The sequence below is a fragment of the Notothenia rossii genome (assembly GCF_949606895.1).
Source record: "Notothenia rossii genome assembly, chromosome: 7".
In the NCBI taxonomy this organism is placed as follows: domain Eukaryota; kingdom Metazoa; phylum Chordata; class Actinopteri; order Perciformes; family Nototheniidae; genus Notothenia; species Notothenia rossii.
Genome location: NC_136905.1, coordinates 39,866,501 through 39,893,190, shown reverse-complemented (window position 1 = coordinate 39,893,190; position 26,690 = coordinate 39,866,501). Strand labels below are relative to the sequence as shown.

The 26,690-nt window shown below is 42.3% G+C and overlaps 1 protein-coding gene and 1 long non-coding RNA gene across 4 annotated transcripts in view; one reads left to right on the top strand and one right to left on the bottom strand.

Annotated features, from left to right (window-relative positions):
• The window catches only part of LOC307047028, a 415,414-nt gene that overhangs the window by 308,729 nt on the left and 79,995 nt on the right, over positions 1-26,690 (bottom strand). The window lies entirely within an intron of this gene.
• Positions 4,655-15,032, top strand: LOC307013397 (uncharacterized protein). Of its 3 annotated transcripts, XM_079640786.1 has the most exons (8): positions 4,655-4,930; positions 9,264-9,386; positions 9,513-9,719; positions 9,832-9,989; positions 11,187-12,177; positions 12,465-12,620; positions 13,933-14,031; positions 14,281-15,032. In XM_079640786.1, exons 5-8 carry the CDS (start codon positions 12,073-12,075, stop codon positions 14,458-14,460), a joined length of 540 nt encoding a protein of 179 aa, XP_079496912.1. In that variant the 5' UTR covers positions 4,655-4,930; positions 9,264-9,386; positions 9,513-9,719; positions 9,832-9,989; positions 11,187-12,072; the 3' UTR covers positions 14,461-15,032. The 3 variants fall into 3 exon arrangements, with proteins under 3 accessions (XP_079496912.1, XP_079496913.1, XP_079496914.1); XM_079640787.1 differs by lacking the exon at positions 9,264-9,386; XM_079640788.1 differs by lacking the exons at positions 9,264-9,386; positions 9,513-9,719; positions 9,832-9,989.

Genomic DNA, 26,690 nt, shown 5'->3' with positions numbered 1-26,690 from the left:
TCCATTTTATGTGTCACATGAAATCTTTATTAGGCAAGGCAAGGCAAGTTTATTTATATAGCACTTTTCAACACAAGGCAATTCAAAGTGCTTTACAAAAAATGAAAGACATTAAGAAAATGGCATTTAAATCAGTCATTAAAAAGAAAAGCTAATCAAATAAACATTAAAAGAAAAAATACATGGATAAAAGTTACAGTGCATTCTAAGATATTAATAGTTCAATTAAAAGCAGCGACAAAAAGAAAAGTCTTCAGCCTGGATTTAAAAGTAGTAAGAGTTGCAGCGCACCTGCAGGTTTCTGGGAGTTTGTTCCAGATATTTGGAGCATAATAACTGTACACTGCTTTACCATGTTTAGTTCTGACTCTGGGGACAGAAAGCTGACCAGTCCCTGAAGACCTGAGAGATCTGGATGGTTCATAATTTAGCAGGAGGTCAGAAATGTATTTTGGGCCTAAACCATTCAGTGCTTTATAAACCAGCACCAGTATTTTGAAATCTATTCTTTGACACACAGGAAGCCAGTGTAAAGACTTCAGAACTGGAGCGATGTGATCCACTTTCTTAGTGTTGGTAAGGACTCGAGCAGCGGCGTTCTGAATCAGCTGCAGCTTTCTCATAGATTTAGTGAGACCTGCGAAGACACAATTACAGTAGTCCAGTCTACTGAAGATAAAAGCATGGACAAGTTTTTCCAAATCCTGCTGTGACATTAGTCTTTTAATCCTAGATATGTTCTTTAGGTGATAGTAAGCTGATTTAGTAACTGTTTTAATGTGACTGTTGAAACTCAGGTCAGAGTCCATGACTAGACCTAGATTTCTGGCTTTATCTGTTGTTTTGAACATTGCAGACTGAAGCTCAGCGCTAACTTTTAAACGTCCTGCCTTGGCTCCAAAAACCATTACCTCAGTTTATCTTTGTTTAATTGGAGAAAGTTCTGATACATCCAGTCATTGATTTGTTCAATGCACTTACTCAGTGTTTGAATTGGAGCATAGTCTCCTGGTGAAATGGTTACGTACATTTGTGTCATCCGCATAGCTATGGTAACTTATTTTGTTGTTCTTCATTATCTGAGCCAGTGGTAGCATGTAGACGTTAAAGAGAAGAGGCCCCAAGATTTCAAATATTACACACCAGAAAACACAGAAATAGCCATGAAATAAACATACAGTAGGCTATAAACAATTAAAATGATAATTGGGAAGGCATTACAAATGTAAATATATTTTAACTAATAAAACAATCCCACCACCACAGGTATCTACAGGAGAAGAGGGAATTCTCTCCACAAAATGTGAATGCCCATGTGGAGGATGGAAATACAGTCATGCGGCTGCATGAGCCATCTTTGCCATCCACAATTTCAGCTGCACTGACACCCCCTGTCAGTGGAAGAAGCCAAAGGCAGCTAAACGTATGCATTCAGTGGAGAGGATTTTGCAATGTTGTGGTTGTTAGAGTGTTAGGTTTCCTGTCAGCTCGTCTGTTGGGAAGATATAAAATATTAGTTTCATGGAAGTCACCCCGTCACATATAAGAGCATTAAGACATACAGTACATAGGCTAAAACAAAACATCTAAAGATATAACCTTGCACTTTGATAAGTCTCGTGAACATTTTCACTATTTTGACATTTGTATAGATCAAAATTGAACTAAAGAAATAAATGGTAGATTAATCCATATTGAAAATAGGTGTCAGCTGCTACACTAATTATAATAGTTATATTTCTTAATTAATTAAGATAAGATATTACTGTATTGATCCCAATTTGGGAAATGTTTGTGTTGCAGCAGCATAACAAGAAAAACTAAATATAAGTTATTATATAAACAAAAGTATGTGAGGGATGGAATATTAAATTGAATATAAATGTAAAATGTACATGTGATTTTACGTCCAAGAGAAGCTATGGAGCAGAGAGTTCTCTGCCAGCCAGAGGTGATTTGTTATTAGTTCAATATGTCAAATTGATTTCCCTGACTACAATCTTTAGTTACATGGTGAAACGTTATGCTGCTTGTACTAATTAGACTTATCATATAAGCCACACAGGTTTTAATAGGATGTATTCATTATCTTTACTTATGTTGCGGTCTTTTCAGCAGCGCCATCTCTAAAACGGCGATACAGTCACTACCCATCATTTACATTTCACCGTGACATGGACAAAAATGTAACGTCAGCTTACCTCATGACACGAATCCAGACTCTCCTTTGGAAAACATTGGCCGGGAAACGATAGAACAAGCACGTTTCATGCGAAGACCTGTGGCTGCAACCCGGAGCAAAGCAACAAACCATTGCGTAGCTAACTAGTAGCGCTAGCTTTAGCTAACGTTAGCTAACGAAACGAACTGCCGAGTAAAATTGGAAAACACTGGTAATTAATTATTCTATCATTTGTAAAACTACGGTGTTAAAAACGACAATTTCAAAAATACAGATTCTAATGGTCAGATATAGATATACAGTACAGATACTAAAGATAGGCATGTACTTGCTTTCAAGCAGAACACAGGGGAAAACAAACTTAGCGGGAGTGTTTATGTGTTCGGCGTAATGACGTACAACGGCCTCGACAATTTCTGTAGTCCTATTCAGCCACTCGGTAACAACCATCGTTTTTCAGACACGTAAACTCTTCAAAAATCCCCAGTGGGGTCACTGCTGATGTATTTAATGTCGTAGAACAAAACGTGATTTATCTCTTAAATTTGTGTCAACCACAGACCTTATTTCGAGCTATTTTCCAAAACCCTATGGAAAAAATGCATTGCTTTTTGAGGAAGGAACCGGAAGTGCTAAAAATGCTAACTTACTTCCGGTTTTTGGACGCGTCACTGCGGTTCTCTATACTGTAGATGCAAATCCATGTTCGAATCTGCAGAGAGAGTTAACGTTAGCTCTCAGTAGAAAGTGACGGAGGTGCCGTTAAGGTGCATTCAGGCGCGATTCAGTAAAATTGTGTTTTGGGCAAAAATGCATTTATAACGTCAGCAAGATGTATTCAATGTAGTTCAGTAAAATGCAGTCTTTAGCGAGAAATATCAATAAGTAAAGTTGTATTAAGGAGATGTTTTACTTCAACATAAAGTAGATATTAGACAGTATGCAAACGAGATAAAGGAGTGTATATTGAAGTAATTAGGATCTGCTGTTTAGAGAATCATGGAATTGTACTGCTATCTAACAATACCATCCTTAATAAATGCCTTCCTTATAAATGTATATAAATACAGTACCGTTTTAAATCATACTTGTGTTTTAATTATGTTTGATTCCATTCATTGAATTAAATATATTTTAATGAATTCTACTGAAATTATTGTTACATTGTCATCATGTAACTATTTTGTTCTTTTATTTGCCACAGATGGGATGGCAATGTAAAGTTTGCAGTACTAGTGTCACCACTCGAAGTGATATTGTAAAACATTATCGACTCCATCATGGAACCTTTGGACCCTATCATGCCTTGCCCTGCGTTTATGTAGACTGCCCATGCTCTTTTAAAAGCTGGAATGCCCTGCACTGTCACTTGTCAAGAAACCACGTGGAAGTTGAATCGCTATCACAAGAAGTCATTATGTCCTTCACCTGCTAATTATGTCAAGGATCTGTATTTTCTTCTGAAAAAACATATTTTGAACATATAGGCCATCATTTGAAAAACAATGAGACTATAGACTGTGCATTCACGGGTTGCAACCATCAAACAAATGTTTATGGGACTTTTCAAACCCACAAACATAGGAAGCACACTCCTCATACATTGCACGACTTCAAACCAGGAATTCTGTCCCAAGAGCAGTGTAGGGAAGAATTTAATGCTGAAGATGAGAAAGATGTCAGTGACGATAATAATGCATTAACGAACTCGGATGTGCCGTTTGAAGAAGAATCTAATGTGCTTATTGAGCATATAGCTGCCCTATTGTTAAAATTGGAAAGTGTCCATAATGTCTCTCTACAGTACATTGATGAATTGGTAGAGGAGCTTCACTTCATCTCAAATTCTGCATCAAAAGCTGCCTTAAAATAAATAATTGTTTCGCATTTTCAGAGGAATAACCACAGTGTTAATGACAGATTTGTTGATTCTCTAGTGGAGGAACTGTGCACATCCAATCCACTAAGTACAGCATTAAGTGCTGGTGGTCCTCTTTCCTCATCACTTAGAAGAAGACAGCATTTCAAAGAAACATTTGATGTTGTTGAACCAGTTGAATACATCCTGGAACCAAATAAAAAGAGAAGTTTCCAGTATGTACCTATTCTTCAATCTATAAATCAGATTTCAAAAAATGACCACCTGAGAGAAAAAGCTCTGAGTACAGAACAGAACCATTCATCCTCTACGACAGTGGTCGCCAACCAGTCGATCGCGATCGACCGGTCGATCGCGAGTGTGCTGCGGGTAGATCGTTGACCGTAAAAAAAAAAGTAACAAAAGAAAGAAAAATACAATTAAAATAATAATGTTCGAAAAATACGTTTTTAGATGTAAACCTATCATCCACCACCCCGTTAGCAGGTGCCACTTGATTGACGTATATTTGAGACACCTCAATAATATAACACATTAACCGTGCTTTACGTGAACCTCATCATGACACAAGAGACGACGGCAGAACTGTAATTTCCCGTGTTCAGTGAACGCAACAGAGGCAACACACCAGACCAATCAGAGAGTTGCATGGAAATACACGTGTGCTTGTGTCATTCAAACTCGGCTCTGTGTGTTTGTGGCGATAGCGCATTTAGTGTGATAGAGAGGGAGTGAGGGAGAGAGAGGGACCGGTGCTAGCGGGGACCGTGATGTTAGCATCTGGTTAGCTAGCTGCACTAACGGACATAAGGAGCTGTTTCCACAACAAGCTGGAAGAGAGTCCTCTCCTGTCAGACTGAGGGGCTCAGGTGAGCTAAAGGACTCTTGAGTGTTTAGAACAGTTTTGTCACAAATTATTCAAAAGATTATTTCCGCGGCACACCTTCATATGATCATTATAGTTATACAAACAATAAGAGAATAAATGAAAAACAGGTATGACATAGCCTACTATATGGCAGTAAAACAAGAATACAGTTTAATGTGATTTGTAAAATATCCATAAAGATAAAGTAAATCTGTTTACAGTTCTGTTTCATCTGGGTGCTGAGAGAGGTATCCATAGATCTCTTCATGTTGCTCTCAAAGTGCACCAGATTGATGCTTTGAACTTCAATATTTAAAAAAAAATCTTCCCGGGGGAACATCCCCCCGGACCCCCCTTGAGGAGGTGAGGTCCGCCCCCCAATAGCACTTTACCCCTGCCTATATGCCGTGAGCTGATTATGGAGCCTTCATTGTAACAGTAATTCAGATGCAATTAGCCTATATAAAAGGCCTCAAATTGGAAGCATTGTCTGGGCCGTCTTTTCCACTCAATTTTGCAATAGGTAGATCTCGCCTTTCACCTAGGCAGAGGTCGGTGATCTTGGGCTTAAAAAGGTTGGTGACCACTGCTCTACGACATACGGTTCATATCAGGACGGTACATTGTATAAAGAGAATTTGTTTTTTTCTGAAGAACCAATAATTAAACTTGTACTGTACGTGGACGATTTTGAGATTTGCAATCCACTTGGAACATCGAGAAGAAAGCATAAAATGACTGCTGTATACTGGGTCTTGCACAACTTCTCCCCTTCTCGTTCTACTCTCAACTCAGTATACCTAGCACTTTTATGCAAAGCAGTCGATGTCAAAAGATTTGGCTATGCTACTGTGCTTGAGCCTTTACTAAAATACATTGCTATCTTGGAAAATGAAGGCATCTTTATTTCCAGTATTGGGACAAAAGTGAAAGGCACTGTTTTGAGTGTAGTTGCTGATAATCTTGGGGCACACTCTATCAGCGGACTTGTGGAAAACTTTTCTGGCCCATATGTATGCTGGTTTTGTCTTGGCGAGAGATCCGAATATCAAAACAAGGAGATGAGATCAGGTGCTTTTCCAGCTCGCACCAAAGAGAAGCATGCCACTCATATAGTCAATGTTGAAGGAAACCCTGATTTAACACACTGCTACGGAGTTAAAAAGGCTTGCCCATTGACTGAAAAATTTAGCCACTTCCACTGTTTAACTGGCTACCCGCCTGATGTGTTGCATGACATTTTTGAGGGCATTGTTCCCTTGGAATTAGCTCTGTGCTTTAGTCTCTTTATTTCCAATAAATATTTGACTCTCAGTGAACTTAACAGTGCTAGCAAACAGTTTCCATTTAAATGGGCTGACAAAACTGATTGTCCACAGTTACTTCCTGCAACGTTCTCAAAACGCAAATCAATAGGGGGGAATGCCCATGAAAACTGGACTCTTATAAGACTACTGCCTTTCATTATTGGCCACAGAATACCACAGAATGATCCAGCATGGCTTTTGCTCATGTCTCTAAAATATATAGTTGAACTTGTTGTTGCCCCAATCCATGATGATGAAAGCATTGCTTACCTTGTGTAGAAGCCAATTGACATCTGTGGGTATAAAGGTAGGAACCTATGTTTGGTGGTGAGAGGTTCCGCCGGAAGGCCATACAGTTTTTGACCACACACGGAGAACACACACACAGAACACACACACACAGAGAACACACACACACGGAGAACACACACGGAGAACACACGCACACACACACACACACACACACACACACACACACACACACACACACACACACACACACACACACACACACACACACACACACACACACACACACACACACACACACACACACACACACACACACACGGAGAACACATACACACGGAGAACACACACACACACAGAGAACACACACACAAACACGGGATTACAAGCAAAGCAAAGGTATGGTGTGAACGGTAATATTGTGTGGTGAATATGGAAAGAAGCAAGTAAAATGGAAACCAGTAAAATGGAAATAAATGGACTGTTTCAAACTGGAAACTTGGTTTCTGACCTTTATTCGGCAGCAATCTTGTGTGCGTCAATTACACCCACAAAGCGGATCCTCAGAGGCTTAAAGCGTTGGCTTAGCCTCTACACCTTGACTCAACAATTTGTGAACACCGACACAGGTTCTCTGAAGTATTTCCAGAGCGAAGATTAATCCCGAAGCATCACTTCTTGGAACACTATCCTGCTTTAACCCTGCTGTTGTCCTGGGGTCATTTTTGACCCCAAAAGGAAATCTACTGCTGTCAAAAATAGGTTTTTAATTCATCAAATGGTCTGAAAATTATAGGGGTTGTTCAATACTATGCTCTTAACGATTAAAATACATTTGAAGTAATTTCATTTAATTATGGGTGTTTTATTGTATTGTATAACACCTTAAGCCCTCTGGGGTCAAAAATGACCCCGCAGGACAAAGTGGAGCAATGGGGCACATTTTTTTAGCATAATGCTGCAACAACTCCCTGCCTGCTCCTCGGAGCACACACACACACACACACACACACACACACACACACACACACACACACACACACACACACACACACACACATACACACACACACACACACACACACACACACACACACACACACACACACACACACACACACACACACACACTTTTGGTGTATAGGATCAAGCACTTTTTAGATCAACAAAAATCATAACCAAAAAAGATAAACGAAAAACAAATAGGCCTTTTCTCACGGTTGCTCGGGCATTTCACCTTTTAGTCCCTCCCTCCTTACGGCACACACACACGCACGCACGCACGTGCACACACACACACACACACACACACACACACACACACACACACACACACACACACACACACACACACACACCTTTGATATATTGGATCAATCAATTGTCAAGTCAAAAACAAACAGGCCTTTTCTCACAAATGTTGGGGCATTTCACATTTTATTCTGAGAGAGACAGGCAGCAAAATGAGGAGGCAGAAACATTTGACTGTGGAGGAGGTTCATGAGCTAATCTTTAACCGTGTTATGGAGGAAAAATCAACCGATGAGGAGGATTCAGGGTCAGAAGAGGAGGAAACTCATGAAGAGGTGATCGATGTAAGTTACAGACCAAATTCTTCCTCTGAAGAAGCCCCCACATCGCCCACTTCTGAAATGGAAGAAGGTTTTGAAATGGAGGAAAATGAATATGAAGAGGTAGAATCAGAAATGGAAGAAGTGTCAGAAGTGGAGGACCGCACTTATTTTGAGGAAGTGGAAGAATCCACTGATGGGGGAGGAAGAATCTGAGGAAGAGTACCCAGCTGAGATGGAAGAATATTTCCAATCTAAGAATGAAAAAATGATCTGGTCTTCCATCCCTCCCAGTGACGGACGTCGCATGGTAACAGCAGAGAAAGCAGAGAGAGACAAGCCGCCAGGGTCCAACCCTGTATGCAAGGTCTCGTATTGAGGACATAAAGTCCGCTTTTTATCTGTTTCTGCCCAAGGCCATCGAAGAGTCAGTGCTGAACATGACTAACAAGGAGGGGCAGCGTGTTTATGGGAAAAAATGGAGAAAGATGGATCAAATGGACCTGCAGGCATACGTGGGTTTGTTGGTTCTAGCTGGAGTGTACCGATCCAGCAAGGAGGCTACAGCAAGTCTATGGAATGCAGAGTCTGGTAGGGCAATTTCCCGTGCTACCATGACACTTAAAATGTTTAATAAAATCTCCAGAGTCATAAGATTTGACACAACAAAGACACAAGAAAAGATCGCCGGGCACGAGACAAACTTGCTCCAATTTGAGACGTTTGGGACACGTGGGTGTCTCTCCTGCCAATGATGTACAATCCAGTCACTAATGTGACCGTCGATGAGCGCCTGGTCCCATTCGGAGGTCGCTGTCCATTCAAACAGTATATCCCAAGCAAACCAGGGAAATATGGGATAAAAATATGGGCAGCATGCGATGCCAGGTCAAGCTATGCATGGAATATGCAGACATACAATGGCAAACCTGCTGGTTGGATGTCAGAAAAAAATCAGGGCATGCGAGTTGTCCTTGACATGACAGAAGGCCTCCAGGGAAAAACGATAACCTGTGACAACTTCTTTACTTCACATGCCCTTGGCCTGGCGCTGCTGAAAAGAAAGCTGTTCATGGTGGGAACAGTAAGGAGAAATAAACCTGAGCTTCCCCCTGCACTGGTGTCAAAAGCGGACAGGGCTCGTTTCTCATCGAAGTTTGCTTTCACCGAGACCCATGCTCTGGTGTCCTATCTCCCCAAAAAACAGAGAAATGTTCTTCTGATGAGCACTCTGCATCGGGATGCAGCTGGGAGCGACGGGGATGACAAAAAGCCCAAAATCATCGAAGATTATAATCACAACAAAGGGGGTGTCGATAACCTTGACAAGGTATTTCACATTTATTATTCATAATGTTAATAATATTATTTATGGAAAGGAAAATGCATTGAATTTGTGTGTAGGAAATAAACATACATTTCTGAATATGTTTTGGTTTGTTTATTTTGTTTCAAGGTTACCAGTGTGTACACGTGCAAAAGAATGACAGCCTGTTGGCCCCTAGCTGTCTTCTTCAACATTCTCGACGTGTCTGCATACAATTCCTTTGTCCTGTGGTCTGAGATCAACACAGCCTGGAATCAGGGGAAGTGCAACAAGAGGAGGCTGTTCCTGCAGGAGTTTGGACGACAACTTGTGATACCTCACATCCAGCGACGCAAGGTCAGCATTAAGCTTCATTTCGGTTGCTCTTCCTTCTGTAGTGTCCTCAGAATTTGTACTTTTTGTATTTGCACTGTGATTTATTATAATAAAGTTTGACTTGACTTGACAGGTTCTTCCCCGCACGCCAGCCGCTGCCAGTTTGGTTATGGAGGTCCAGCAGTTCTGCTCCAGCTCTACCTCTGCAGCAGCTACCCGTCACCCAGCTCCCACTCGCCCAGCTCCCACTCGCCCAGCTCCCCCTCCTGACCCATCACCCAAAAGGAGCAGGTGCAAATTCTGCCCTCGTCAGATTGATGTCAAAACCAAGAAAATGTGCCAAAGTTGCAATGCATTGCAAAGATCACACCATTATTACCTGCCCTGCATGCAACTGAGGGCACATTAAATGTGTAACACAGAAATGCGTGAGGTTTCCACTTTAAATTCTTGAAATAAGAGTCAAGCAAGACAGGGTCAAAAATGACCCCAGAGGGCACAAGGTGTGATTATGTGTTGTCATTAAAAATATATAAATTATTCAAAAAGGGCATCCTTACTAAACTTTGACATATACCAGTCTGATAAGACAAATAGTCACAATACAATATGGTCAAATTAATTCATTGTTTCACTTTTTTTTTATTATCAGAAAATGGTATAATTTCATATAAATAAGGGTCTATCAGCACTAAATTCCAAAACTGAGGGAGAAATGTGTGGTAATGGGTTGTACTGAAGTAGAACTAAAGGTGTAACACAATATTTATTCACATTTTATACTTTATGCGTTAAATGTCAAACAAGCCAGATGGGGTCATGTTTGACCCCAGAGGGCACAAGGTGCATAGTAATCGGGAGGACATTACAAGGGTTTTAATAAAAGCTTTTGGACCAGTAGTAGCTTTCTGGACAATGAGATTTGAGGCCAAGCACAGCTACTTCAAACGAATTGTGAGGCATACTGGCAACTTCAAGAACATAACTCTATCCTTGGCTACGAAGCATCAGCTCATGATTTCCCACCACCTGCATTCCACAAAAAGAGTGGCTGCCTTGAGTGTTGTAAAAGTTACATCGATGCCCTTAGATGTTCTGCATGCAAATGTTCAGGAGTCTATCAGGCGTCTATCTCCTTTTCAATCTCATGTTCAACTGGCCAACACAGTCACCTTCCAGGTAACAAGGTACTCAAAAGGCATGATTGTGGCTCATGGTTGTACTGCTGGTCTTCCTGATTTTGCAGAGATTGTGCAGATTACTTTACTTGGAGAAAGTGTATCTTTCATTGTAAAAACACAGATATCCTGGTATGATGAACACTATTTGGGATTTCATCTAGAGAACACAGATCACGTAGCTCTTATCAAACAACAAAACCTTGTTGATATTTGTCCTTTATCTGCCTATACTGTGGCTGGAAAGCGCATGGTGACATTGAAGCGTTACATCTGCCTCAAATGCAAAATGTCCATTCTTGTGTTCCAGACATGGAAGAAACAAACGTGCGATCACGCATCCACATTGACCATGAAGTTAGGAAAATGACCCTCGATGATGGCATACCTTCAACCTTGGAGGAGTTGATTTGTGCTGTTAAGGATGCCTATTCCATAACCACGGATATAAGTCTTCAGTACAAAGATAATGACTTTGATGACTTCTTCACACTAACCTCAATGGAGGGTTTAAAGGATAAAGACACACTTAAAGTTGTGCACTTAAGTGTACCAGACTGCATTATGCTGACTCTTGTCCCTCAAGAGGGTACCCCTGATACCTCTAATCTGTCATCTGTCTGTGATAGCCATGCTGTGAGTTCAGAAGACACTGGTATTCTGAGTCCTTCATCCTCAGAAAGGTGACTTCCATGGCCTACTGTATTTTCAATACCGACTTTCTCACACAACACTGAGCTGGCCCCGAGACAAGGCAATGAAATGTATTCCCGAGAAGGTACACCATTGACGTCCCCAAAGTTGAAACATGACATTTTGGAGCACTTGGCAGAGGCAATCTTCACCCACACTGCGTATCCCAATGACGCACAGAGGTCTGATGTAGCCCAAGCCTTGATCGCAAAACATCCATGCTTAAAGGAGCCTGGTTCCTATAATGGTTGTTACGGATGGCAGCAAAGTCTAAAGTACAAAGTAGGAAACTACCGGACAAAACGAAAAGCCTTGGGAAGTCCTGAACTCCTGGTAAATTCCCTAAACCACAAGAACCAGTGTGACAGACAATCTGCAAAGAATGTCAAAAAACCAAGGAAAGCAGAAGTAAATTATCTCCCCCCACACCCAGTTGGAGAGACAGAAGACTCTCTTGAAGCTGCAAGACTTGCCCTCATTGAAGCGCGAAGAGCATTAACGATATGATGTCCAAAACCTACAGCTGGAGGAGACAGGAACTGGTAGCCAAGTCCCGGCAGGTGGAAGACTTCAAAGAAAGATGGCCTGCACTCTTCCAACCTTTCCAGGTGAGACTGAAGAAGTGTTCTTACAGTATTTGTTACAACACATAATGATAATCATGTTAACATTGTCAAGTTTCCCTCAATTGTTAAACAATTACCTCACTAGGAATTTTTTTGGAATAAATATGAGTGTTTTTTGCATTTAATTTGCCTAAATGTTCACCTTTTAGATTTTGGCAACATATTGTAACCGACAAGTTGACCCCATTCATTTCTACTAAACGGGCTTCTGTATTTTATAACATATTCATTATGTCTCTAATAATCTCCCAAATTAAAATGTGTTGCAGATAAATGACGAGTTCCAAAGATGCACCGCGGTTCCACTTGAGTCAACATTTATGTTCCAGCTGGACAGGTACACGCCAAAGCTTCTGGAGCTGTTCAATGCAAAGGGAGGAGCAGTTGGTCAGCGCATTAAAGATTTGTTGAATGCACTGATTCAGGTGAGTTAACAGTGGTACATACTAAGTGTTTTGTTTCTTCTTCAGTCATCTTGCCTGAAATCAGTTGATCTTTTAAAATACATTTTTTTGTAAAAAGGACCAGTGTGTCAGATCCACTGGTAGCCAGAACTGAGGTGGCACTCAATAACCCACTAAACAACTAAACTGACAACTAGATTTAAAATGTTTATCACATTTGGTGTAATTTCCTTTATGAATATATATTGATGATACACTTTTTTTATTAAAATGAGTCATGCTCTTCTGAATGTAAATCAGCATTTAATTTCTTACAAAACTTTTAACCCCATAACAAAACCTTAGATGTTCAGATGTGCTCCCCGACACACTTTACACTTATTCTGATTAACTACAGTCAGTAGGGGCTTGGACTGTGAGCCGTAGGGTCGCCGGTTCAAGTCCACGACCAGACCTAAAAATGGAGTGTGACTGCTACTTGGAGACGTCCCAGTTCACCTCCTGGCCCCTGCCATGGTGCCCTTGAGCAAGGCACCGGACATCCCCCCCCACTCCCATTGCTCCCTGGGCGCTGTACAATAGATGCCCACTGCTCCTGGTACTAGGATGGGTTAAAACTAGACAAAACATTTCACTGTGCGTGCTGTGTGCTCTGCATGTGTGACCATTAAAGAGGGTTTCATCCCTCCCATTCTATTCTACATTTACATGCTATCATGCTTTACAGGATACCAGAATAATATTAATACATTATATTGAGATAATACACCAGTTGTATGTATATACAAATATTTCTCTATTAGATGGTTATTTGTAAGTGTTGCAGCCACAGATTAGGCGGTCACCAGTTTTCTTTCTTTCCTCGTCACAACTTTTTTGTTCTACGAGTAAAACTTTGAACATGCACGTATATTCTCTTGCCTACACTGCTCTGCTGCAGGTACACTTAATTCAACTTACTAGCCTAACTCCGTACTTATTTACAACCACAGAAGAATAATTATTCTTCTTATGCTTCTTCTTCTCTCTTGACGCAACCTTATGGCGAAGGCTAACAACAGCATTTCCAAATAAAATACTGCTTAGCAAGAACACAATATCATAACATGTACATGTGTGACATTAGAAATAATAAAGAACAACATTAGAAAATGTATTGTGGGGTTGCTTCTTACATGTTGTACACAGTGGAAATAAACATTCTGGTCAACTTAACATCAGGGATCTTCTTAATTAACATATATCTGAATTAAGCTGTCACATAAACACAAGATAATTGAAAATAAATCGTTAAAGATTGGTTGAAATAATCGTCTGTTCTTATTTATTCTAGGACCCATGTGCTACTGTCTGTAAAAAGAGAGAGGTGACCTTGAGATGCCTCATTGAATATATGGGAGAACGTGGAGAGGAGCTAATCTCTGAGCATGAGGTGAGGTTAAAAATAGGTAGTTTGACATTTTATGAACTATATCAATATCATAACTGGGAAATTCTTGCAAAACAGTCTTTTCTGTAATCTCTTAAACCGCTTGTAATGCACGTGCATTGCACCTCTGTTACCAGCTAATGTAAACTGGTTGTACTCGTTGTAACTTCAAGACGGATTTTTTCGTTGTTGAGGAAAACACATGGTGTTTCCTGATTTTTACTCAATTTAGTGTTTCGTTTGTATATACAGGGAGAAGCAGAGGTTGAAGTGCAACAGAGGCTCATGATGCACAGCATGAGATTATACGTTGCCCATGAGCCAGATGCAGTTGGGATCATCATCGAGGGCATGCCAGTGTTGGCTGATGTGGGCAATGTTGCCAGAGCCTGCTGCCACCTTCTTGGACTGACCTATGCTCTAAATCTGTAATATCCTGCAAAACTTGCCAAAACCTTTGAAGTCTTTCAGAGACTCTTCATGGGACTGGACACCCTTCAGCCAAAGCCATCTTCAAGTTACATCAGCCTAAAAAACAAACTGGTCTAGAGCTGTTGACTCAGCTGATGGCTGGCAAAAGCTGTTGTTCATTTGTGATCAACGCTGTATTCACAATGTTTCTGAGCTGTGAGTGCAATCTTGTAAATGTATGTGTGGTTTTATGGACTGATTAAGAGCGATCCTGCATTCTGTAAAGTTACTTTAAGAAAGTCACCTCTACTTCTCTTCAATCTGAAATCGGATTATTGGCATACTCAAACATTTTATCAAAGTAACAGTTTTTAGAGTATGCACTTTTACATGTTCCAACATCAACCAGAGAGGAAAGACTTCAGGAGTTCAGCTAAAACATGCACATTTGTTTTGTTTTAAACCAGGATGTTATTAATCGTGTCCTTTTTTTTATGAGCCTTTTTAAAAATAGAAAAACTGTTTAAAAGCTCAGATAATACTTTTATAACTTGTAAGCAGCACTTTAAAATAAAGTCACCTTACCCATTTGAAAGCACTTTCTGCTGCTTATGTTAATAAAATGTATTAACATTTCCATAACGGTCTCTTTTTTAATTTGTTTAATCTGCAATGTTTCAATGCTATCAAATATTCAAAGGGTTGGATTGAAATCAGGAAGTTTTTCATATAGGTTCTGGCAACTCAATTGTGTTTTATAATTTACTTTATTTATTCTTGTCTTATGTGGTTCTTAGCAGATTGTTATTTGCATTGGTTTATGTTGGCTTTTAATTGTAGGCTCATCTCATCTTTTCACATGCAGACAAAATCACATTAGTGAGTTTACTCAACTCCTATAATTGCTTGGAACCACTTGACACATATTTTTTAAGTTTTAGCAAAGTAACACATTCTTGAGTAGAGGAAAACTTTAAAAGTACGTTTCACCAACTCAAAAAATGCAAAAGTTGACTAAACTCTTAAAATAGCTTGGAATCGCTTGACACATATTATTTAAGTTTTACCAAAGTAACACATTCTTGAGTAGAGAAAAAAAAAAAAAAAAGTACTTTTCACCAACTCAAAAAATGCAAAAGTTGACTAAACTCTTAAAATTGCTTGGAATCGCTTGACACATATTATTTAAGTTTTACCAAAGCAACAGTTTTTACAGTGTATAGCTGCCGGGTCCCGCATGAGCTCAGCCCCCCTTCTTTCTTTTTTTAAGCTTTATACCCCAAATCAGCACTTTTGAAACAGGAAGTGAAATAGAGGGATATGAGGCATGGCTAGAATGGGTGATCTGTTTGGTATTTTGAGCAAAACACTTCATATACATGTTTTTTATAAATTGTTATATATCTGAGACCTATGCTATTGCCTAAATAGCATGATAGGTGCACTTTAAATATTTTACCAAAAATATAGTCTGTTTTGCAATTTGTCTTGTTCGTTAATTAATGGCATTCTATATATTTGACAGTATATTTTTATGTGTTTGTTTCAGTAAATGACAATTACCTCTAATTTGACTGCACACTATACTCATTTAGTTTTTTAGAAAGCTCCTCTAGATCCAGGTAGTTCATGTTTTAATGACCAAACTGATCTAAATGTGTAAAATATATTCCAGTTAAAGGATTACTAAAACAATTTACAATCTTAGAAGAAAGAAATGCTACAGGTAAATTAATTGCATCATATATGTTTTGGAGAAAAACATTAAAGACCAACAAATACATGAAAATAAGACTTCTACTCAGACAAGCAAAATGTGTTATCAATGTTTGTTGGGGCACCGTTTTAGTAATCGCTTCCATCATATACGGCCCATCACATTTATTCCTGTTTAAAATACTATAAATCTTGTTTACACCTGAAGTTTAAGTTAGATATTGTCTAGTGCAGGGGTAGCCAACAAGGTGCCGCAGGCACTTAGTCGCCCGCAGGGGCAGCGTGAGTCGCCCGCAGGTCATGTTCTAAAAATAGCTCGCCAAACAAATCCAAAATGTAAAAATTACACAAAACAAAAAAGCAAATGTAAGAATATACCCCATGCATAAACGAAACCTCAATCATAGCGAACTCTATCTACTTACTACCAGTGTTGGGTGTAACGCGTTACAAAAGTAACGGAGTTACAGTAATATATTACTTTTTGCTGTAACGAAGTAATGTAACGCATTACTAATGACATGTGGGTAATATATTACCCGTTACAATGCTCAGTAACGCAGTTACAACACATTTTAACCCGAAATTAAATGGTGTTTTGTTTTTTAAGAATGTACTAACATAGTGAGACATTCCGACACCGGACAAATTGTGCGGGTAGATTAGTAAACCTGGTGTTTACCCTTCAGGTTTTGCGTCGAGATCTTCGGGGAAGTTGAACGTTATGCAACCATTCAAAAAAGAGAACCTAGCGAAAAATACAAACAACAAATTGTGTCAGGTGCGCGTGACCTGCTCCGCTGCACGTGCATCATTTCCAAAGTGCTTCCACAGCAGTGACACACATCTGATCTGTGGATAATCATTTATAAGAAAATGGTTAAAGCAACCATCACTAAACGCCAGCAACACTGCATCTACTGCAGACAGTAGCAACAGGTCAGATGCGGACATCACGTTACCCTCCGTTGTGGACACGAGCTTACTCCCGCCTGACTCGCCGGCCCCGGAGCAGCAGTCTTCGTCGCCCGAAACTACGCCGCCCCTCTGCGGCCCGCGGGTGCCAGGTATATCTAAACAACTACCCGCCTATACAGTGGGGTAAGGCGGTCATTTTGCAGCTTGTGGTATAAAAATAGACAATGGCTAGAATATTCATGTGAAAATAGTAACATATTCTGACATGCCTGGAGAAATGTTGGGTCAATACAATAGCACAGATGCCTTCACCACGAATGGCTACAAAAATATCTCATATCCCAAGCTTATTATCAACGAGCTGAGGTTGCAGCTGAAATGTTCTCCAAGTCACAAAGTCAACCCCACATGATGATGTGATACCAGTTTTCAAGCACAGTAAATATTCTCTTCCCAGCGTATATGATGGGACCAAGGTGATGATGTAGTAGGCTACATGATTTTAATAATACTTTTGCCTTTCAATGTTTGCCATTTCAAACCATGAGCATGGTTTAAATAATATTTGCCTTGATTTACAATATGTTAACCTTCATTATAGTCCTTGACAGCGTGTCACATGTTAAGAATTTACAATCAGAATCGAGTATTCAACTAAGCCGTGTAATACAAGTTGTTAGTAGCCTTAAGGGCCTACACAGTTGTTATGCTATACCACATTACCCTTCACTGGATGCATAATGAGCTGCACTACACTACATTTTAGCATTTAAAATACCTAGCTATTCTTTTGCGGTTATTTTGGTGAAAGTAACTAAAAAGTAGTGTAACTCTTTACATTTCAGAGACAGTAATATTGTAATGTAACTTATTACTTTCAAAAGAGAGTAATAAGTAATATGTAATATATTACATTTTGGAAGTAACTTGCCCAACACTGCTTACTACAACTCTATCTATCTAACACCCCTCCTCCCCCCACAATGAATATCGACCAATCACGTTCTTGCTTGATTTGCGGGACCAGCGTTGCAGTCGGGAAGAAAAGCAATGTGGAGCGGCACCTCACACTTCTTAAGGAGTTTGACTCTACCCTTGATGCACACACACGCATGGCGTAATTTCCACTGGGGACAGGGAACATGTCCCCTCCACTTTTCCAAATCTCGTTTGTGTCCCCCCACTTTAAAAATATGTTTATTATTTTTTAACGCAAGAGGAGCACACAGCCTCTGTGAGCGAGCGAGATAGAGAGAGAGGGAGAGAGCACACCTTTATCTATTTAATATAGCCTATTTGTAAAAAATAAAGTAAGAAATCATTCCAAAGTGTACTATACAGGACAGAAATATAAAAAACAGTTTAAAAGGGGAGTGATTTGTAAAATATGAATAAATAAAAAGAAAGAATGCTATAGGTAACATAAGATAAGAATAAACAAGTTTAAGTGATTTATTATTGGTTGTATTCATATTCTAAAATGTTTGGATAATTGAAAAGTATACATCTCTCTTTCATCTGAGTGTTGAGAGATGTATCCATAAATTCATGTTGTGGTCAAAGTGCACCAGATTGATGCATTTAATTTCAACATTTAAAAAGAGGTCCATGTTATTTTAGTAAACACTGAAAACGGGGTTCACAGACCCAAACAGCAAACAAAGGTTAAAGGTAAGCATATAATAATGTTAAAATGTGCTAAATATGTACACTGCAAAAAACAAAAAAAAGAGGAGTAAAAGTAGCTCACGACTTGTTTTATTTTTTGAAAGTAGCTCTCGTCCTAAAAAAGGTTGGTGATCTCCTGGTCTAGTGCAAAGCTTTTTAGCCTAGAAGAGAACATCTGTTTACTTCTGCAGATGTGGCAATCAGCACGCTGCCTCAGCAGTACACATCCAATGGGATTCAGAGAGTGACAGGACGTAGCAGTAACAACATTTACTGTTGAGAAGACTAGTGTCAAAGCTGGTTAGGTAAATGTAACTCCACTTCACACACACTGTGATTAATGTCATTAGCTGTCGTTTGTGGGACATCAGAGAAGTAACTATTTAGATTCAAGTCTGATGTGCTGACCTGCTTACATGTAAGGTGAATTAACTGTAAAGTCAATTAGAAAAGTCGTGAAATCACTCCGGGCGGTGCTGCCACGTCATACGCGAAACATCAATTTCTTCAACTCAAGCGATACATTTGCGTCACGTTGTCTCGCAATAGTCAATCAGCGGTGATTATCTCAGCCTGTCGTCTCTGACATTGTTGAGCTTCATCATATTTTTTCAGAAGCTGGACAAAAAACTGTGTTTATAAATGTATAATATCTACATTTGTTGGTATCTACATGGAGAGATTACAACTGGAGTATCTAGTTTTAACAGTACAAATGTGAACACTTTCGTAAAATACTGTGATGTAAATGTCCCTGCATGGGCACTGATTAACTGAACTGAAACAGGTGTGTTAATCAGCGGAGGGACTCACAGCTGGGAAACTGACAGCTCAGAGTGAAAAGGCAGTGGAGAACTGTGAATGGGGGTTGGAGGACGCTACATGTGACTCTGCACTCTTTTGGGTGGGAGGGTGTCGTTCGCAGCGGGTAGAGCTGCCGGCGACGAAGACAGCCAGATAGGAAAGACGTTCGAGTGTCAGGATCGGGAGGCCTGTTACCTCCTATAGATATTCAGGGCCGGGGTTTTAGTGAGTGCGAGCCGCGATCCCTCCTTATGCACGGCGGTGCCCAAGCAACACGGACACCAGCTGTGACTTAGTTCACGTCGTCCGGCGAAGCCCATCCCCGGGGGGTTGGACGGCGTCCCAAGCGTAGACCCCAGGGGAGGGTCTCGCCAACTGGTGAGTTACGTATACTCATTTATATTGTTGTATGTCGGATTTTAGAAGTATTTTACAGTGTATGGAAGGAGAGCAGCAGGGGAGAGGCTACCACGAATTGGAGCCCTCGCCCTAAATTGTTGGTTGTTTGAACATGCACGTATATTCTCTTGCCTACACTGCTCTGCTGCAGGTACACTAGTCTTTTCTCTTGTTCTTTTGATTGCTGTCGCCTCCTGTTGGTGAAAAGCCTGAGAGAGGAAGCCCCACTGGTTGTGCTGTGTGTGTTCATAATTGCCTAGTTGTGTGCCTCCGGCAGAGGGTGTTTGCATGCCGTGTTCTTAGTGTGGTGTGCCGCGTTAAATGCTAGTAAAACTAGCCCTGCTGAAGTGTATTTAAAAGTGGACTCCATAGTCTAGTGGGGGTTTCTGGTGCCCCTTGGACTCGCTTCCTCTTGTTCTCTCCTCTCCTCGTACCAGTGAACTGTTGTGGGTAAAATAAAGATTGTCCTATATTTTGTACAAAGCTGCCTCTGTATTTATTAGAAGGTTCTGACAAAGTGGTAGTGTTTCCTGCCACACCTGAGCGAATCCAATATATATTACATTGGTGGCAGTGGTGGGATCTAACAGGGAAATGTCAGACCCGGAAAATAATCCACCGAGACCTGCAGAGGCAGGTACGAGTCAGCCACACGGTGCCCCTTTGTATAATGGAAATGGCCGGGCTGTGACTCCGCGGCCAATCTTTATGCCTGAAACTTTTGCTGGTAACACAACGGGACGACAATGGTCAGATTGGGCTGAACAGTTTGAAAAGGCTGCTGATGTTAATAATTGGGATGAACCATTAAGACTAACATTTATGAGTCTCCTTCTGTCAGGCAGGGCACGTGAAGTTTACAGTGGGTTGTCAGCAACGGCTAAAGTTAACTATATCTTGTTGAAAGAAGCGATGGGAAGATGTTTGGACCCGTGTGATAGTGACGACTGGAACAGGGCTACATTCTCTTCACGCCGGAGGTTACATAATGAAACTGTGCGAGAATTTGGCATTGCGCTGCGGCGGTTGGTTGTTGGAGCGTATCCCACGGCAGACCTTAACACACAAGATCTGTTGGTCAAAGACCATTTTGTTGCACAGGTGGGAGGTGGAGATTTGCGCGTTAGCCTTCGCAGCGCCAAGCCTGCTACACTGGATGATGCTATTAATCTTGCAGCCGAACTTGATCTTATCAGAGGCTTAGAGAGTGGTTACACAGCCCCGGATTCCAGAGTGCGCGTGGTTGCGGAGAAATCTGCCAGTGATGAGCAGGTTGATGCACTTTTGGGGGTTGTAGAGGGTTTGCGACAGGAAGTTAAATCACTGAAAGTTTCAGTACAGGGTCTAGTGGACCCAATGCAAGCTGTCCCTGTAATACCAGGGGTAGGCCCCTCCCCTCACCGAGGTCAAACGCGTGTTCCTGCACCCAAGCAGGACATTGAGCGAATGAGAGGATGTTGGGACTGTGGCTGTAATCGTCACATAAGGCGGGACTGTCCTTATCTACAGGGAAACTAGAGGGGGCGTGCACAGAGTGCCAAATGTCCGCCCCCCCTGCTTTATCCAATGAGGTCCCTGATAGTCGAAAGGGTGGTTCTGGCTATCTTAAAGCTAAAATAGGTGGGTTTGACTGTCATGTACTTGTAGATACTGGAGCCTCATGCTCTATAATTCCTAAGCAGCTGTGGCTTTCTGTTACTAAAGGAGGGTGTGATTTGGGGAATTATACAGGCAGGGCTACGGCAGCAAATGGTGGGGGCATGCATATTGTGGGGTGCTGGCAGACTATATGTCAATTTGATTCCCTTGCGCTTGTTGCAGAGTTTTTAGTCTCCGATATTCCCTCAGAAGAGATCCTGCTTGGGTTTGATTTCTTATCGCAATATGGAGCTGTGGTTGATCTAGGGAAAAAGACTTGCCAGATTATGGGCAAGCAATTTCCCCTGGTTGATCTTAACCCATCATTAAAGCCTCAAGTGGTTACTGTGCAGTCTGATACCATTGTTCCCCCACGTAGCGAGGCCATAATTTGGGGTCAGGTCCAGAGTGGGTGGGGGGGATTATGCGGAAGGGATGCTGGAACCCTCCACCTCTCTCCCTCGACACTGTGACATATTGGTAGCCCGAGTGGTTTGCAAAGTTGAACAGGGCCTGCTGGCAGTACGCGTTATCAATGTAAACAATGAAGCGCGAACATTAAAGAAGGGCATGAAAGTGGGCACGCTATTCACCGACATTGAGGTGGGGGATGAAGTGAAGCAGTGCGAAGACGGTGATAGCGGAGACGTACATCAGTCTTGGACAGTAGACATGCTTATGAAACAGTTTGTTTCATAAGCTGTACACAAACTCGCTCGGGTCTGTCATTAGCCCGCATGGTTTTTCATACCACTGCTACGCTGACGACACCCAACTAATTCTGTCCTTTCCCCGCTCAGAGACCCAGGTCGTCGCACGCATCTCTGCTTGCCTAGCAGACATCTCTCGGTGGATGTCTGCTCATCACCTCAAGCTCAACCTTGACAAGACTGAACTGCTCTTCCTTCCAGGAAAATATTGTCCCACTCTTGACCTAACAATCAACATCGGCACCTCTGTTGTTTCCCCGACTCAGACTGCAAGGAATCTGGGTGTGGTCCTAGATAACAAACTGTCCTTCACTGCAAACATCGCTGCTACAACCCGCTGCTGCAGATACACGCTTTACAACATCAGGAGGATACGTCCCCAGCTGACCCAGACATCAGCGCAGATTCTGGTCCAGGCTCTCGTCATCTCACGCCTAGACTACTGCAACTCCCTCCTGGCTGGTCTACCTGCATGTGCCATCCGACCTCTGCAGCTCATCCAGAATGCAGCGGCTCGTCTGGTCTTCAACCTTCCTAAATTCTCCCACACCACACCGCTCCTCCGCTCCCTTCACTGGCTTCCAGTAACTGCTAGAATCCACTTCAAGACACTGGTACTTGCGTACCATGCTGCGAATGGATCTGGCCCTTCCTACATCCAGGACATGGTTAAACCTTACACCCCAGCACGTGCACTCCGCTCTGCATCAGCCAAACAGCTCGCTGCACCCGCACTGCGAGGGGGACCCAAGTTCCCGTCAGCAAAAACACGTGGGTTTGCTATCCTGGCTCCAAAATGGTGGAATGAGCTCCCCATTGTAATCAGGACAGCAGATAGCTTACACATCTTCCGACGCAAACTGAAAACTCATCTCTTTAGACTCCACTTCGAGCGATAGAATTACTAACAAAGCACTTATATACTAATAAAGGGCTGGCTTTCTAAATGCCAGTTGAGTAGCACTTGAAATGTTTGGCTCTATGAAACCTGATGTACTTATATGATTCTGTTTTCTTAAAGGTTGTATCTTCCTGGTCGAATGCACTTATTGTAAGTCGCTTTGGATAAAAGCGTCAGCTAAATGCAATGTAATGTAATGTAATGTAATGTAATGGAAGAGAAGGGCTTTTCCCCTGGGGAGCTTAGTGCAATCAGACAGTTACTGCACCACAACACCTCTGTGTTTAGTCGTGGGGAGACTGATTTAGGCAGGACTACCTTGATCTTGCATGAGATTGACACAGGGGATGCCAAGTCTGTTAAGATGCTCCCACGAAGAATTCCCCTCCACTTGCAGCAAGAAGTAACTGAAAATTTAAAGCAAATGCTGGACAATGGTATTGTTCTTCCTTCCTGTAGTCCATGGGCAGCACCTGTGGTGCTAGTGAAAAAGAAGCAAGGGGGGCTTTGGTTCTGTGTTGATTATCGGAAACTCAATGATGTTACTAGAAAAGATGCCTACCCCCTTCCCAGAATTGACAATGCCTTGGATAGTCTTGGTCATGCTTGTTGGTTTTCCACACTGGATTTGGTGAGTGGCTATTGGCAGGTGGAAGTAGATCCTAAAGATCGCCACAAGACTGCCTTCATCACACGCCAGGGGCTGTTTGAGTTCAATGTCCTGAGTTTTGGTCTTTGTAATGCACCCAGTACCTTCCAGAGGTTGATGGACTTGATTTTCCCAGACTTGCAGTGGACTACTTGTTTGGTTTACTTGGATGACATTATTGTGTTTGGCCGGACTTTTCAGGAGCATTTGACCCGCCTGGATGGCATGCTCCAGAAGCTCCGGCAGGCCAATCTTCAAGTGAAACCATCCAAGTGTAACTTGTTCTCCACGCAGGTCCATTACCTCGGCCATGTCATATCTGCAGGGGGGGTGATGCCAGACCCTGCTAAGATAGAAGCAGTTAGGGGGTGGCCTGTTCCAAAAAACCAGACTGAGGTTCAGAGTTTTTTGGGGCTAGCCTCTTACTATAGGCGTTTTGTAAAAGGTTTTGCGGACATCGCTCGCCCCTTGCATCAGCTCACAGAGAAAGGGAAGCGTTTCCGATGGAGTGAGGACTGTCAAAGTGCTTTTGACCGACTTAAGGCTAATCTGATCACGACCCCTGTGTTGGCGTATCCTGACCCCAGTAAACCGTTTACCTTGGACACAGATGCAAGTGATGTTGGAATTGGGGCAGTTTTGTCTCAGGAGGAGGGACGGCTGGAGCGAGTTATTGCTAGCAGAGCCCTTACAAAGCAAGAACGTAAATATGCAACTACCAAAAAGGAGCTGTTGAGCATGGTGACCTTTACAAAGCACTTTAAACACTATTTGTTAAGTAAAGAGTTTGTTTTGCGAACCGACCATAATTCTCTGCGTTGGTTGCACAATTTTCCGGGCTTGGAGGGACAGTTAGCTCGCTGGATTGAACAGCTAGCAAATTTTCAATATAAGATCATCCATCGTCCAGGCAAGCTCCACAGTAATGCTGATGCTCTTTCCAGGCTACCAGCTTTTCTAGAACAAATGCCACATTGTGATCAGAATCCCTCCCAGGGAGGCATAAGCATGGTAACCCAATATGTGGGTGCAGTACAAGAGACCCCCTCAGCTTCAGCGCCATGTCAGGCAGAAGAGATGGATGAATTGGCTCAGGCCCAAATGACACCGAGTTGCGGCGGATAATTGACTGTAAAAAGCGGGCTGACAGTCGTATGCCAGAAGACCCTGAACTTCAGAGATATTCCCCTGTGTGGAATCAGCTTCAAATGCAGGGGTCTAGACTAGTGAGAATTCCACCTTTATACTCTGATGCTGCGTCACAAGTGCAAGTCATCCTGCCTCGGTCCATGGAGCCGAAAGTTTTGGAACAGCTGCACAATGTTTCTACTGGAGGTCATTTGGGGGTGCAGAAACTCCAGGGAAAGGTTAAGGACCGCTTTTATTGGCCAGGATTGTTTAGAGATGTTACAGTGTGGGTCAAGGAATGTGTGGATTGTGCTTCGCGTAAGACTTCAGGAAGGCTACCATGTGCTCCGTTACAGCCATCAGTTATGGCTAGACCATTTGAACGGGTGGCACTTGATATTCTTGGTCCTCTCCCAGAGACGGCTAGTAAAAATAAGTACATTCTGGTTGTTGGTGATTATTTTTCAAAGTGGACAGAGGCTTTCCCACTCCCCAATCAGGAAGCACGCACAATTACCAAGGTTTTGGCAGAAGCATGGGTTTGTCGCTTTGGTGCCCCACGCAGTATCCACTCAGACCAAGGACGCAACTTTGAGTCCACACTCTTTAAGGAATTATGTGAACTGTTGCATATCCATAAGTCCCGCACATCCCCATATCATCCCCAGTCGGATGGGCTGATTGAGCGTTTTAATCATACTCTTTTGTCCATGCTGGCCCTGTTTGTGGAGGATAATCAGTTAAACTGGGACACTCTGTTGCCTTCTGTGATGTTGGCTTACCGCAGCAGTGTACGTGCTAGTACCTCTTTCACTCCATATCAGGTCTTATTTGGACGGGAAATTGTCTTGCCTGTTGACATCATGCTAAATGTGGACAACCAAAAGTAATTTGCTTCAGCGAATGAGTATGTGTCTAAACTGATGGAGACGTTGTCTACTGTAATAGAGGCAGTAAGAAGCACCAGGCTAAGGCATCAGAACAACAGAAAACATCCTATGACTTCAGGGCTAATTTCCAATATTATTCTGAGGGGGAATTGGTCTGGGTGCGGAATAAGGCCACGAAGCGTGGGTTGTCTCCGAAATTGCAGAGGAGGTACAAGGGTCCATTTAGGGTGGTGGATAGGGTGACCGAAGTGCTTTATAGGCTTGTGCCAGTAGAGGGGGGTCTAGAGGGTGTTGTCCATTTCAATCGACTTAAGCCCTTTACCTCTTCTTTAACAGCACCATCACCTCCAGCTTCTGGGTCCAGAGTCGTGGGACAGATGAGTCCCCAAGCGGGGACCAGTCGGCGTCCTCGGGTCCAGTTCGGTGCCAGTTGGGTGCACTTTCGCCAGCCCACCCTGGAGGCCCCTGCAGGAGGGAGGACACCACTAACAAGTTGGGAGGACCGGAACCCTGTGCGGGAGGACCGGAATCCTGTAGGGGAGGACCAGAACCCTGTGATTGAGGACAGGAACCCTGTGGTGGGGGACAATGGACGAATTGCAGGAGCCTCGCAAGGAAACCTATCCGCCGAGGGACCAACCTCTCTTACCGGGGGCCTGCCTGGTCCCCCAGTGACTTCAGACGCGGTAGCTGTGTCTGAGTCTCCAAGGGAAGAGTCGGTAGCACCGTCGACAGGGGGTGGACGTTCGGGCCGACAGCGGAAGCTACCGGTGTGGTCTCGAGATTACGAAATGGCACCGTAGTGACTCGAGGACGAGTCTTTTTGGACA